We start from the raw sequence: 12,146 nt of genomic DNA, 5'->3' as shown, positions 1-12,146 counted from the left end.
CTCAGTGACTTCCAGAGTTAGCTGAAGGTTTATGTCTTCACACTGGCTGACCATCCTCAGCAGGCTGCTGTTCTGCTCATTCAGCTTGTGGTGAGCTTGTTTCAGCTCTGCCACTGTGGCCAACAGGTCTTTTGCATCACTGAAGACCAACACACAGTGAGTCAAAAGGTTTAACAATGCACTGGTTAACAGACTTAGGTGCACTTAGAGATTAAAAGAGTAAATATCTAACCATGTACACTGGTGGGTTTCTGAGGAAGCACCTTTGCTTTGAGAAGACAAGAAATCCAGCCCTGAGGGGAAATGAAGTTAAATGAATTGCCTTCTGATCTTATTTAAGATGTTCTAAGAAGTCTGTCCAAAATAGTCAATCCTACCGTTTACAGGCACTTTAGAACAGTCTGGAAAAGAGACAAAACTGCTGTCCACATCAGTACTGAAAGACAATAAGAGGATTCAAGGTAATTTTATATGTCACATCCATGAACATGCAGGTAAACTGAAGAAGATGCTCGGCTGTACTACTATGAAGGAATCAAAATAAATAATGCAAAATGAAAGTCCAAATTCAGCAGTTACTTGCATCAGTTTTCCCTCATTAACCTCTCGAGTCCTGCTTATTGACGTAAGTGAGGTAGTTGTGCATGAACTATGACCTGGTGTTTCTACCTTATTACAGGGCCCATATTATCCAATTAAGTTATTCGGGGAAAATAGTTAAATGTGGTTGTGCAGATTAGGAAATGCTTTAAGAGCCAAACTGATACCAGTATGCACACTAGTTAGCTTTGTAATTCACTGTTTTGTCTTACCTGTCCTGGCTGCACTGAGCAATCCATTCTTTCATGGTGGAGTGAAAGGTCTCCCTACTCACAACAGGGTCCTGACAATTCGGGTCTAGGAGGCGTCGCAGCGCAGCCAGTCTGTCCTGCCCTGGACTCTGAGCTGTCATGGTCTGCAGGTACTGTATGATTGTTGAAGCCAACACCTCTCCTTAAGACAAGCAAGCAAGTGAGTCAAACATCATATCATTATCTCAGTGGGTTTGCTGAAAATAGATCATAATCATGAGATGTACCTGTGTTGTTGGTAGTACATGCATTATACATAATGTCAATGAGTTCATGCTCAGAAAATCCACTTGTGTCTTTAGTGTTCTTGTGCGTATCCTTTGTCTCACAACTTGGAGCCTCCCACTCTTTGTATGTAGAGATTGACAAAGGTTAATGCATAGGAAACTGTAAAAAATCTGTAAAAATACTACTTAATATGAAAGTAGCTGTGATAATTACCATCATTGCCATCAGACATTATGCAAGTAGGTCTCGAATCCCCCAAGAGTGGAAGTACTGATGGATTATCAGATTTGTTTGAGTTGACATTTTTATAAATGCACATCAAATAAAAAAACCTACTCAAATACTGTAGGTCTTGATAAACTCTTTGAATCAGCCTTAAGAACTTGTCAAGGTTCTGTAAAAGTATATTTACAGCCAATCATGTTCTGAAGAATGAATTGAAACATTGACCTAGATACGCAAGGTTCCATAGTTTGATAACAGTAAAGCACTGTAAATACGGAGCTTAATCCCAGACGAGATGTATGATGCAACTGTCTTTTAAATTAAATGTAAGTATCTTTGTTATGATTTGTTTTTGTTAATTTTTTAAAAAAATATTTTTTGGGATGTTGTAAACAGATCTGCAAGAAAAAACCTGATAAACCTGATCTAACTTTCCCTATTATAATACAAAGTATGGCAAATAAATCAGCTACAATGTTTGTATTTTCCTACCCGACTGCTTTTAATTTTCAGACGTGCTCAGTGGAGTCTCATTTTTTCTTGTCATCTTAAAATAAGAGAGAAATAACAAATGGTCAGAGTTTGTCAAGCAAGAGTATTAACAGCTGGACAAGATACTAAATCTCCACATAATAAAATGTTACAAGCAATCACATCTGTGCAATAAAGTCAAAGGGCACTTGCTAAATTAATCTCTATCTATTTTAAAAAGCCAAACAAGTCATAACTTACTTTTCAGCGCAGGAAAGGTCTTCTCAAGGAAAGACTATGATAAAATAATAAATTGGGAGCCTCATTCTTATTAATATTTTGTTAGTCTTCACTGCGGTGGGCACAAGAAGCCTTTAAGATGCTCTTCTAATTGTTTTCACTGCTTCACATCAAAACCAGCTGACATCCCCCCAGCTCACCCCCATCCTCCTCTACCTCAACCCCCTCTTTCTGCCAAAATGCTTCCCTGCACAGGGCTGCGGAAAGTACCCAGTTAGAGGGTTTCAGTTTGATCTCTTTGTTTAATGAATTAAACCTGCAGATTTTTCAGTGTACAAATAAGGCATCTAAACATCAAAATCAAAAAAACTGAACACCTCATTACCTTCAGTGGACTAAAAATGGGAGAGACATAAAATGATTTCAACTCTTTAAAATGTGCATATTTTGCTAAACAATAGGCCTTTTAACAATTATGTGAATCAACGATTTTTTTTACACATCTCTTTGTGGAATCTATCATTGAGCACAACAGGCTTTTCATCACACAACGTTTTCAACTCCAGCGGAACATTTTTTCAGTGTCTATTTATCTCTCCGGACGTATTTTCTGTTGCACCGTCCGTATGTTTGCTGTTGGTAGCCGCTAACCTACAACGGACTGGCGTGTCGTAATTTTTGTTAAACGTACCTTAAGTGGACTTCTCCTCAATCAAGATGTCTCGGGGTTCTATCGAGATCCCTTTGCGGGACACGGATGAGGTAAAACACGTTTATTTATCCGCTTTTGTTAGTATTTAATTTCACCTCGCTATGCTGGTAGCCCCTTTTAGCATTAGCTTACGCTCAATTTATAACATACAGTGTCGTAGGAATATTTATCAAGTAACATTCCGTAGTTAGCAAAGTCTGTAAAATAGAGAATATATACTTGATTCAAAATCAAATTGTATCTGTTTTTATTAAGTAGGAAACCAAATCAACTACTGAAGTATTTTGATCTTTTATAACAGTATGTATAAAGTCCTGTTTCACATTATGTACTTCTACATTACCACACGTCAGTGTTGTTGGATTGTACTGTGCTGTACTGAGGATTATTTAGGCAGCCCTATATTATTAGTTTGACTGGCAAAATAAGACTGAAGTGTAATGATACACATTTCATAAACTCCCCAAATTACAGCCTCTGAGTTCTTGGCCGTCTTCGTAAAGGTTTGATGGATACAGAACCATGTGATGTTCATGAAGTGTTTACAAATTGATTTCACACTGTAAAATGTGAGGATCCTCAGCCTCTAATGAATGTTGTGGAGATTGGAATATGTTATAGGATGCTTGTTACCTTTAAAAAATGTAATAAATTTCTTCAAGTTTTTGGGGGCATAGGTGGTAAGGGTCGTGGGGTCATGACCTCCAGACCTGACCCAAGAAAGATTTATACTGTTTGAACTTAGTGCTTTCCTAAGTTTGAGGAACACATACGTATACATACATCTTTCACAAAATATGTAATATCACAGAATGTTGGACCATATGTAGATAAGGTAGAACAGTTAGTAAATAACTGTCAATTTAGTTAATTTCAGTGCTTTACACATTGTCATGACTATGTTAATTAATGTAATAATGTTTTACAATGGAGATCTGACTGTATTCAGATACAACTCCATTTTTATCACCAACATTTTCATTAATAACTTGCACTTAATTGTATTTCTGTCTTAGTATTTATACATTTTATATTTATTTTGTCAGTGAATGTATGTAAATTGTCATGTAACATCTAACTAATTACTCTCCAAAAGTGGTCCATGGTCATCACATAAAGTATAAATAAAGTAAAGATTATAGTGATTATATTATAGTGACTGTTGATGATATTGTCCTGCAGGTTATTGAGCTCGACTTTGACCAGCTGCCAGAAGGAGACGAAGTCATCAGTATCCTGAAGCAGGAACACACACAGCTGCACATATGGATTGCCTTGGCAGTGAGTTCATTTTGTCATTCAGACACTTAAAAATATTGTAATGACATAAGCTCAGTTTGCATAGGAAGAAAACGAAAATCCTGAAAAATGTTTGATATTATACTTGATAAGGGACTGAATTTAAATGAATAACAGTTCATATTTTCAGTCATCTTATAAGTTAATACAAATAACCATTAGTGTATCTTACAGTTTTACACTGCTTTTGTCACATTGTTTTTCCTCAGTTGGAGTACTACAAGCAGGGCAAAACAGAAGACTTTGTCAAGCTGTTAGAGGCAGCGCGTATTGATGGAAACCTCGACTACAGAGACCATGAAAAGGACCAGATGACCTGTTTGGATACATTAGCAGCTTACTATGTCCAGCAAGCGCGTAAAGAGAAAAACAAAGATGCCAAGAAAGAGCTCATTACACAGGCCACGCTGCTTTATACAATGGCAGACAAGATCATCATGTACGATCAGGTAGGAGACATGTGATGCAGTGGGACATTTACATGGATTCATTGTTGTTTTGTGAATAAAACATTCTCTTGTCTCAATCAGAACCATTTGCTGGGAAGAGCCTGTTTCTGCCTTCTGGAAGGAGACAAAATGGACCAAGCCGATGCTCAGTTCCACTTTGTGCTCAACCAGTCCACCAATAACATCCCAGCTTTGCTCGGCAAGTAGAGAACAATAAGAAGTGAGTGACTTTGATCAGTGTGTTTGATGCTGAAATAATCAAATCTGTGTTTTTTACCAGGTAAGGCTTGCATTTCCTTCAACAAAAAGGATTATAGAGGAGCGCTGGCGTACTACAAAAGGCTCTACGTACAAATCCTGGCTGCCAGGTAAGCAGTAGATCTGTGTGTTTTCAATACTGTTACAAGTGAATTTTGAATATTTTTTGCTGATATATTGATAAAATCTCAAGTTGAAGCGTCAGTTTGCCTCATATATTCTTTCTGTGTCTTTGATTAGCTGAGGTCCGGCTCGGGATGGGACATTGTTTGTCAAGCTCAATAAACTAGAGAAAGCTCGCCTGGCTTTTGGTCGAGCCCTAGAGCTCAATTCAAATGTGTGGGAGCGCTTGTTGGCCTTGCAGTTTTAGAGCTAAACAACAAGGAGGCAGATTCTATAAAGAATGGAGTCCAGCTGCTATCCCGGGCTTACACCATTGATCCCAGCAACCCCATGGTGCTGAACCATCTCGCCAACCACTTCTTCTTTAAAAAGGTAGATTTGCTTTTGTTATATGTAAGCAATATAAAACTCTAGTGTTGAAATGTGACTGTAATTTATGTCTGTGTGTTTTCTTTTGGCTGTCAGGACTATAGTAAAGTGCAGCATCTGGCACTCCATGCTTTCCATAACACTGAAGTCGAGGCAATGCAGGCTGAGAGTTGCTACCAGTTAGCTCGCTCCTTTCATGTGCAGGTATGATTATGACCAATAATGAGGCAGTTTACAGAGTGTTTAATGTGTCTCTAATGTCTCTTGTTGCTTGTTTTTCTATAGGAGGACTATGACCAAGCCTTTCAGTATTATTACCAGGCCACTCAGTTTGCCTCATCCACTTTTGTATTACCTTTCTTTTGGCCTCGGTCAAATGTATGTCTATCGAAGAGACAAAGAAAACGCAGCTCAGTGCTTTGAAAAGGTTTTAAAGGCCTACCCCAACAACTATGAGACAATGAAAATTCTGGGGTCTCTCTATGCAACATCTGACGATCAGGAAAAGAGAGACATCGCCAAAGTAAGAATCTTGTCGTCGGCTTCCTGATAAAACCTGCTAAGTGACTTTTTTGGTTGGGAATAAAAACCTGCTATCTCCGCTATTATAGCTTCAAATTTCAGTCTCCTGTGAAAGTTGTTTACATTCCATCATAAGTACCAACATTAAAGGAACAGATATTTTTTGTCATATTTCACAGTTTCCTGTTATATAAACAGGTTTTTGTTTCCCCTGTAAAATTTGCCAAAAGTCACATAGCAGGTTTTATCAGGAAGCTGATGTTATGTAATAGCTAGCATCACATGACTTGTGAAGTTTTTGCAGAGGAGTGATTACTTTGAGAAACATCAGTGATTTTCAGACATACATCACTGTTTTTTTCCTTAGGGTCATTTGAAGAAGGTAACAGAGCAGTACCCAGATGATGTGGAAGCGTGGATTGAACTGGCTCAGATTTTGGAGCAGACTGACATTCAGGGAGCTTTGTCTGCCTATGGCACAGCCACTCGCATCCTACAGGAGAAGGTGCAGGCAGATGTTCCCCCTGAGATCCTCAACAACCTGGGTGCCCTTCATTTCAGACTGGGAAACCTGGGAGAAGCTAAGGTACGCAGCAATGTGCAGTGCAACATGTCTTAAACAGGCATCCACAATAGGTAAATACACATGTACCTATAATATTTCTCCACACTTGCAGTAACTATCAAAGTATTAAAATGGACAATGTCAGTAGTGGATAAAAAAAGATTACAAAGTGCTTCATATCCTTATTAGTACAAAAACAGAAATCACCAGTAACCAAGCACAGAGCATGTACAAAATAATCCAGAATAATTATGTTTTATGGGGTTATTTCAAGGTTTTATTACATCTCTCCTCTAGAAATACTTCCTTGCATCTCTGGAACGGGCCAAAGCTGAGGGAGAGCATGATGAGCATTACTACAATGCCATTTCTGTCACCACCTCCTACAATCTGGCCCGGCTGTATGAAGCAATGTGTGAATTCCACGAGGCTGAGAAACTCTACAAAAACATCCTCAGAGAGCATCCCAACTATGTGGACTGTAAGCATGCAAAGCAGTGTACTGACAGTAAACAACCCTTAAACAGAAAAGGATGGGATGGCTGGGAAAATGTAGATAAAAGAAGAAAATAGCAATTTATCAGTTTGATATGAATGTCATTACAGATATAAAGAAGACAATGTGTTTATTATGTTAATAGCTTCATGGTTTTGTAAGTATCCATTCAATCCTGCAGTTCAGGCCTATAATGCATTCTGAAAAATTCAGGATTAGTAATAAGAGAAGACTATAAATACTGACTGAATTTAGAAAGTTTGATATCAGCAAGGGATTTTACTCAGGATTTGTTACAAATTGTTTGTGTTTTTGTAAGTCATCACTGGAGAACATAAACCAAAACGTTTGTTCTTAGCAAAAGACTTTAACTCTTTAAGTGCCAGACAGTTAAGGGGATAATAAGCCTTAAAAGTGCCACAGAATTTGGCCGTTTTTCAGTATTTCGCGTCGTTTTCATAATATTTGAAGAATCCTGCAGGAAACCGCTCGGTAACATCCGACCGATTGCTGATTAGATCCAAAACGCACCGGACGCAGCCGATTCATTATTGATCGTAATTTGCATAATTTATAATAATAATAATAATAATAATCATAATCATAATCTTTATTTATATAGCACTTTTCATACATTAAAACTGTAGCACAAAGTGCTTTACATATCAGTTTAAAAATCAGTACCGCCCCCCCACCCACACCCACCCACTCACCCGCACACACACACACATATACATGCCAACCCACAAGCTCACACATACTTATGAAGACTGACTGAGCACGGGTAGACCAGAACAAAAATGTACAAGTAAAAGTAAAACATCAATTTAGGAGGCGCTGTCTCAGGGAGCCATCGCACCAGGAGGCAAGCCGGCGACCAGGGCACCAGCAACACAGCCCCGCATCCCAACTAGTGGGAGAGGGCCAACTGGGGACCCCCACCCACCAGAAAGGAGCGGACCCCAGTGAGAGAAGGCGCCGCCACAGCCCCCGGAAGTCCACAGCCGCCCCCCCGGCATGGAGGGCTCCCTCTGATGAAACACCGGAGAATAAGAACATTAAAAAGATATAAAATATTATTCGGTCGCGTGACCTCAAATTCCCGTCTGCTTGGTCTCAAAAGGGGGACACAGAAAGAACTTCATCAAAATGTGAGAAAGAAATAGGGGTGGATGGTTTGTTTGTACACAAATGTGGCGTGTTCTCCAAAGCCGATCTGATCGGCCCCGTGGCACTTTACAGGTTGTTTTCGTAGAGCCGATTTAATCGGCCCATGGCACTGAAAGTGTTAAAAAAATTTGCCTTTTTCAGGTATTTGCGCCTTGGAGCCATGGCTCGTGATAAAGGAAATTTCTATGAGGCCTCTGACTGGTTCAAAGAAGCCTGTCAGATTAATCAGGTACGTTGTTACCTGTATTATAAGTATTATGTCGGAGAGGGATCAGACATCTTCATGGAACATTATCTGAGACGATCTACTGTATGTTTTGCAGGATCATCCAGACGCCTGGTCTCTGATAGGAAATCTTCACTTGGCTAAACAGGAATGGGGACCGGGTCAGAAGAAGTTTGAGCGTATTCTGGAAGCAGCCGTCTACACAAAATGACACCTATTCCATGCTGGCTCTGGGGTAACGTGTGGTTGCAGACCCTGCACCAGCCCACCAGAGACAGGGAGAAGTGCAGACGCTTGTTTTTTTTATTTTCGGTCCTGTGTAGAAAGGGTAGACCTAAAGGCACATTACAGTTCCAGATAAATACTTGGGATTTTATTGTGTGTGAATGCCACCTAATAGATCCTGAAACTGAGTATTTGTTTGTATCCACAGGAAAAGAGACACCAGGATCGAGCCCTGGCAATATACAAGCAAGTCCTGCGAAACGACTCCAAGAATCTCTATGCTGCCAATGGCATCGGTCTGTAGAGCTGTATTTTAACCGTTTTATTCTCTGTTTGGATGAAGTCTTTCATGTCATTATTAAACATGTCACTTTTTCATCCAGGTGCCGTCCTGGCTCATAAGGGCTACTTCAGAGGGCTCGTGATGTGTTCGCTACAGGTGAGGGAGGCCACAGCGGACATCAGTGACGTCTGGCTTAATCTGGCCTCCACATCTACGTTGAACAAAAGCAGTACATCAGCGCTGTGCAGATGGTGAGCGCTTCCATTTCAATAGACCTTTTTGAAAACCATGTCAAATATCATCTTTTGGTTTCTTTACAGTTCAATATTTTATTCTGCTTCACAGTATGAGAACTGCCTGAAGAAATTTTACAAATATCAAAACACAGAGGTGCTGCTGTATCTTGCAAGGGCACTCTTCAAATGTGGGAAACTGCAAGAGTGCAAGCAGATGCTTCTCAAGGTAAAATAGAAAAAAAAGATAAGGGTTTGGAATAAATACACTAGTATGAGTGGGTGTTAACTTCGTCCGATGTATTGTCACAAGGCTCGTCATGTCGCGCCCAGTGACACTGTGCTGATGTTCAACGTGGCCCTGGTCCTCCAGAGGCTGGCTACACTGGTCCTGAAGGATGAGAAGATGCAACTTGAAGGCCGTACTCAGTGCTGTCAAAGAACTGGAACTGGCTCACAGGTAGAGGAATAAGCCTTGATTTATGCCTTCTCTCAGACTGATCCTGAGGATGTGCCAAATATCATTATATCATCCCCCTTCAATGCTCCTCCCCCTCCTCCTCATGCAGGTATTTCAGCTACCTCAGCAAGGCTGGAGACAAGATGAGGTTTGACCTCGCTCTTGCTGCCTCTGAAGCAAGGTCAGTCTGAATTTATATCACTGCAGTCAAACACACAGCCAGGATTTATTACAGGCTAAGTTTTTAAAACAGAAAAGCACAACGTACACAGAAGATACTGTAAACCAAACCAGTGTTTCATAAGCAAAGCTGATGATGCAGAATCACTTTATTTATATAAACTGAGCAAAGCTTCTCATTATTCAAGTATTAAATGTTTGTTTCATTTAATTAAAATGTCTTGAATAGAGAAATAAGATAACTGCAGGCTGACATACTTATTAAGTATAGAAGTAATGTGACTTTTTTTTCTTCGTGCTTTCACACACATATTAAATTATTATGTGCCGTTGACCGAGAGTTCTTCTGTAGTGGAACCATATTAAATTTGTGCAGGTTTCAATATCACTGTGGGTGTGTGTGGGATTACAGGCAGTGCTCTGATCTGCTGAGTCAAGCTCAGTACCATGTGGCACGGGCCAGGAAGCAGGATGAGGAGGAGAAGGAGCTTCGGGCCAAACAAGAACAGGAAGGGACCTACTGCGCCAGCAGATGATGAAAGAGCAGGTACTGACAGTGTGGCTCTTAGACAGATATCAACTCCACTAGTCATGGAAATGACTCATGGTTCAAACTCAGCACATATATACATTTCAAAAATTTATACATTTTTTTGCTCAAACTGTTTTTAGGAGGAAAAGCGCAACAGGGAGGCTGAGGAGCAGAAGAAGCTGCTGGAGCAGAGAGCTTTGTATGTGGCGAGACCAAAAACCTCTCACCTTTGCAGAAGGATCCAAGGAGGCAGCTAAAGAAAAAGAAAGAAGGGAGGTGGACGTGTAAGTGTTTCCACTGAGAGCACACTGTCACCAAATGAAATGATTGTGAATAACATGCTTTTCTCTCCATTTTTAAGCGTAAGAAAGGAGGCGATATGGATGAATTTCGTCAATGACGATTCTGATGAGGACCTGCCAGTGAAGAAGAAGAAGAAAAGAAAGGTGCAGTGGCAGCGAACAGGAGGAGACTGAGGATGGAGAGAAGAAGTCACGTAAAAGAGGAAGAGGTTAATCTGCTGCAAAATAAGGCCAAACACTGTTTTTTTTTATAACTAATGGGCTAAGGCGCATAAAGTAAACCTGGTTGTGTGTTTCAGACCTGCTAAAGGAGGAGATGAAGACAGTGATGATGAGGGGAGAATCACGTCCTAAGAAACAACGTAAACCACAAGGAACGCAAGAAGTTTGAAAAGGTCCTTTTTGGATTACATAGTTTTTGCAGAATTAATGTTCATAAAATGCTGTTGTTATATTCTTCCTAATTTTGTATTTATTTCCTTTTTTTTTTTTTTTTACAATTTTCTGACCTTTAGCCTCAGCCTGAGCGTCTACCACCTTCTCTCAAGGAAAGATCAAGTCGAAGGCTATTATCTCCTCCTCTGATCCTCTTCAGATGAGGTATGGCCTGAAAATAGCTGAGGACAGGTAACAGTCTTAACACTGACAAATGAGTAAATATTAATAATTGAACTAAAAAGAGAAAAAACAGTAAATTGATCACTTTCTCCTCATGTAGACACAGAGACAGCGGTTCAGGATCTGATGACGAGGTCAGCCACAGGAAGCGCATTGCATCAGACAGCGATTCCGACGCCGGTAGGAAACGTTATGGTAGCGCGCGGGCAGCCCACAGCGCTCAGCAGGCTCAGACGATGACGACTCAGGCAGCGATCAGCCGGTGAAGAAGAGGAGAGTGCAACGGCAGTCGGACTCAGAGCAGTCAGATAATGAGAGTAAGAGGAGCCGGTCGGGATCAGACGACGAATCGCGACCCGGATCACCTGCTGCAGCGTCGGATAGAGGATCTGAAGCGGATCTGGTAACGAAGGTTCCCCACGGCGTCTGACAACGGCTCAGAACAGAGGGCTCCAACAACGAGGACGATGACAGCGATTAAATGGTAATTGTCCCAAAGACTCATCCCAAGTAGTGCTGAGAAATCAGTTCTGTATCACCATTTTTGTTCTGTTTAAAAGCAGGGATTTCTGTCTGTATTTGGTCTTTAAATTAGCATAGAATTTTTTTTTTTTTTTTGCACCAGCCAGGGTGTATTATTCATGTCTTATCAGAATGTCTTTTCACAACTCCTGTACTTTGTACACGTTTTGTTAGGGATAGATAAAAAAAAAAAAAGCTTCAAAGCATAAGGTTGTTATCATCTATTTTCTATGTCAGGTGGTCAGATGAAACAATGACCCAATGAGCAAATGGAGTGAAGAAAATGTCAAATAAAAGGACAAACTGTTGTGTAAGAGGTTACTGTGCATGTCTTGGTTTTTGCTTTATTTTCATGTCGTATATGCATGATATCTCTGTTAAAATGGATGTATATGGATTTATTTCCTGACAACACGCAGAGCATTAGTTTAAAGTGATAAAGGGGGTGGGAGGTACTCATAAGGCACCTGCAGAATCATAATCACCTAACAGAAAAGTCTGGATTAGGTACAGCTTTTACCATCAGCCCTGAAATGCTCCTCAAATTTACTAATTCCAGAGCAAAAGAACTATTCTGCAGCCTGTGT

General features: G+C 40.3%; 1 protein-coding gene across 1 annotated transcript; it reads left to right on the top strand.

Moving 5' to 3' along the window:
* Positions 1-2,627: 2,627 nt before the first annotated feature.
* On the top strand, positions 2,628-11,880 carry ctr9 (CTR9 component of Paf1/RNA polymerase II complex). Its single transcript, XM_030126616.1, is given in 42 exon segments — positions 2,628-2,777; positions 3,910-4,008; positions 4,236-4,475; positions 4,557-4,674; positions 4,756-4,809; positions 4,812-4,850; positions 4,974-5,000; positions 5,003-5,062; positions 5,065-5,228; positions 5,322-5,429; positions 5,511-5,585; positions 5,587-5,748; positions 6,115-6,333; positions 6,610-6,795; positions 8,121-8,207; positions 8,302-8,391; positions 8,393-8,437; positions 8,439-8,487; positions 8,636-8,725; positions 8,813-8,916; positions 8,919-8,963; positions 9,058-9,174; positions 9,259-9,351; positions 9,353-9,405; positions 9,515-9,586; positions 9,998-10,092; positions 10,095-10,132; positions 10,258-10,337; positions 10,339-10,385; positions 10,388-10,401; positions 10,479-10,505; positions 10,507-10,560; positions 10,562-10,628; positions 10,697-10,760; positions 10,762-10,789; positions 10,791-10,814; positions 10,935-10,962; positions 10,965-11,046; positions 11,138-11,235; positions 11,238-11,426; positions 11,429-11,480; positions 11,482-11,880. Coding segments are annotated over 42 exon segments (3,465 nt in total). The 5' UTR covers positions 2,628-2,732; the 3' UTR covers positions 11,519-11,880.
* Positions 11,881-12,146: the final 266 nt, after the last annotated feature.

This window comes from Sphaeramia orbicularis, chromosome 3 (genome assembly GCF_902148855.1).
Source record: "Sphaeramia orbicularis chromosome 3, fSphaOr1.1, whole genome shotgun sequence".
NCBI classification, from domain to species: domain Eukaryota; kingdom Metazoa; phylum Chordata; class Actinopteri; order Kurtiformes; family Apogonidae; genus Sphaeramia; species Sphaeramia orbicularis.
The sequence above is the reverse complement of the archived record's forward strand: the minus strand, read 5'-3'. Positions and strand labels throughout refer to the sequence as shown.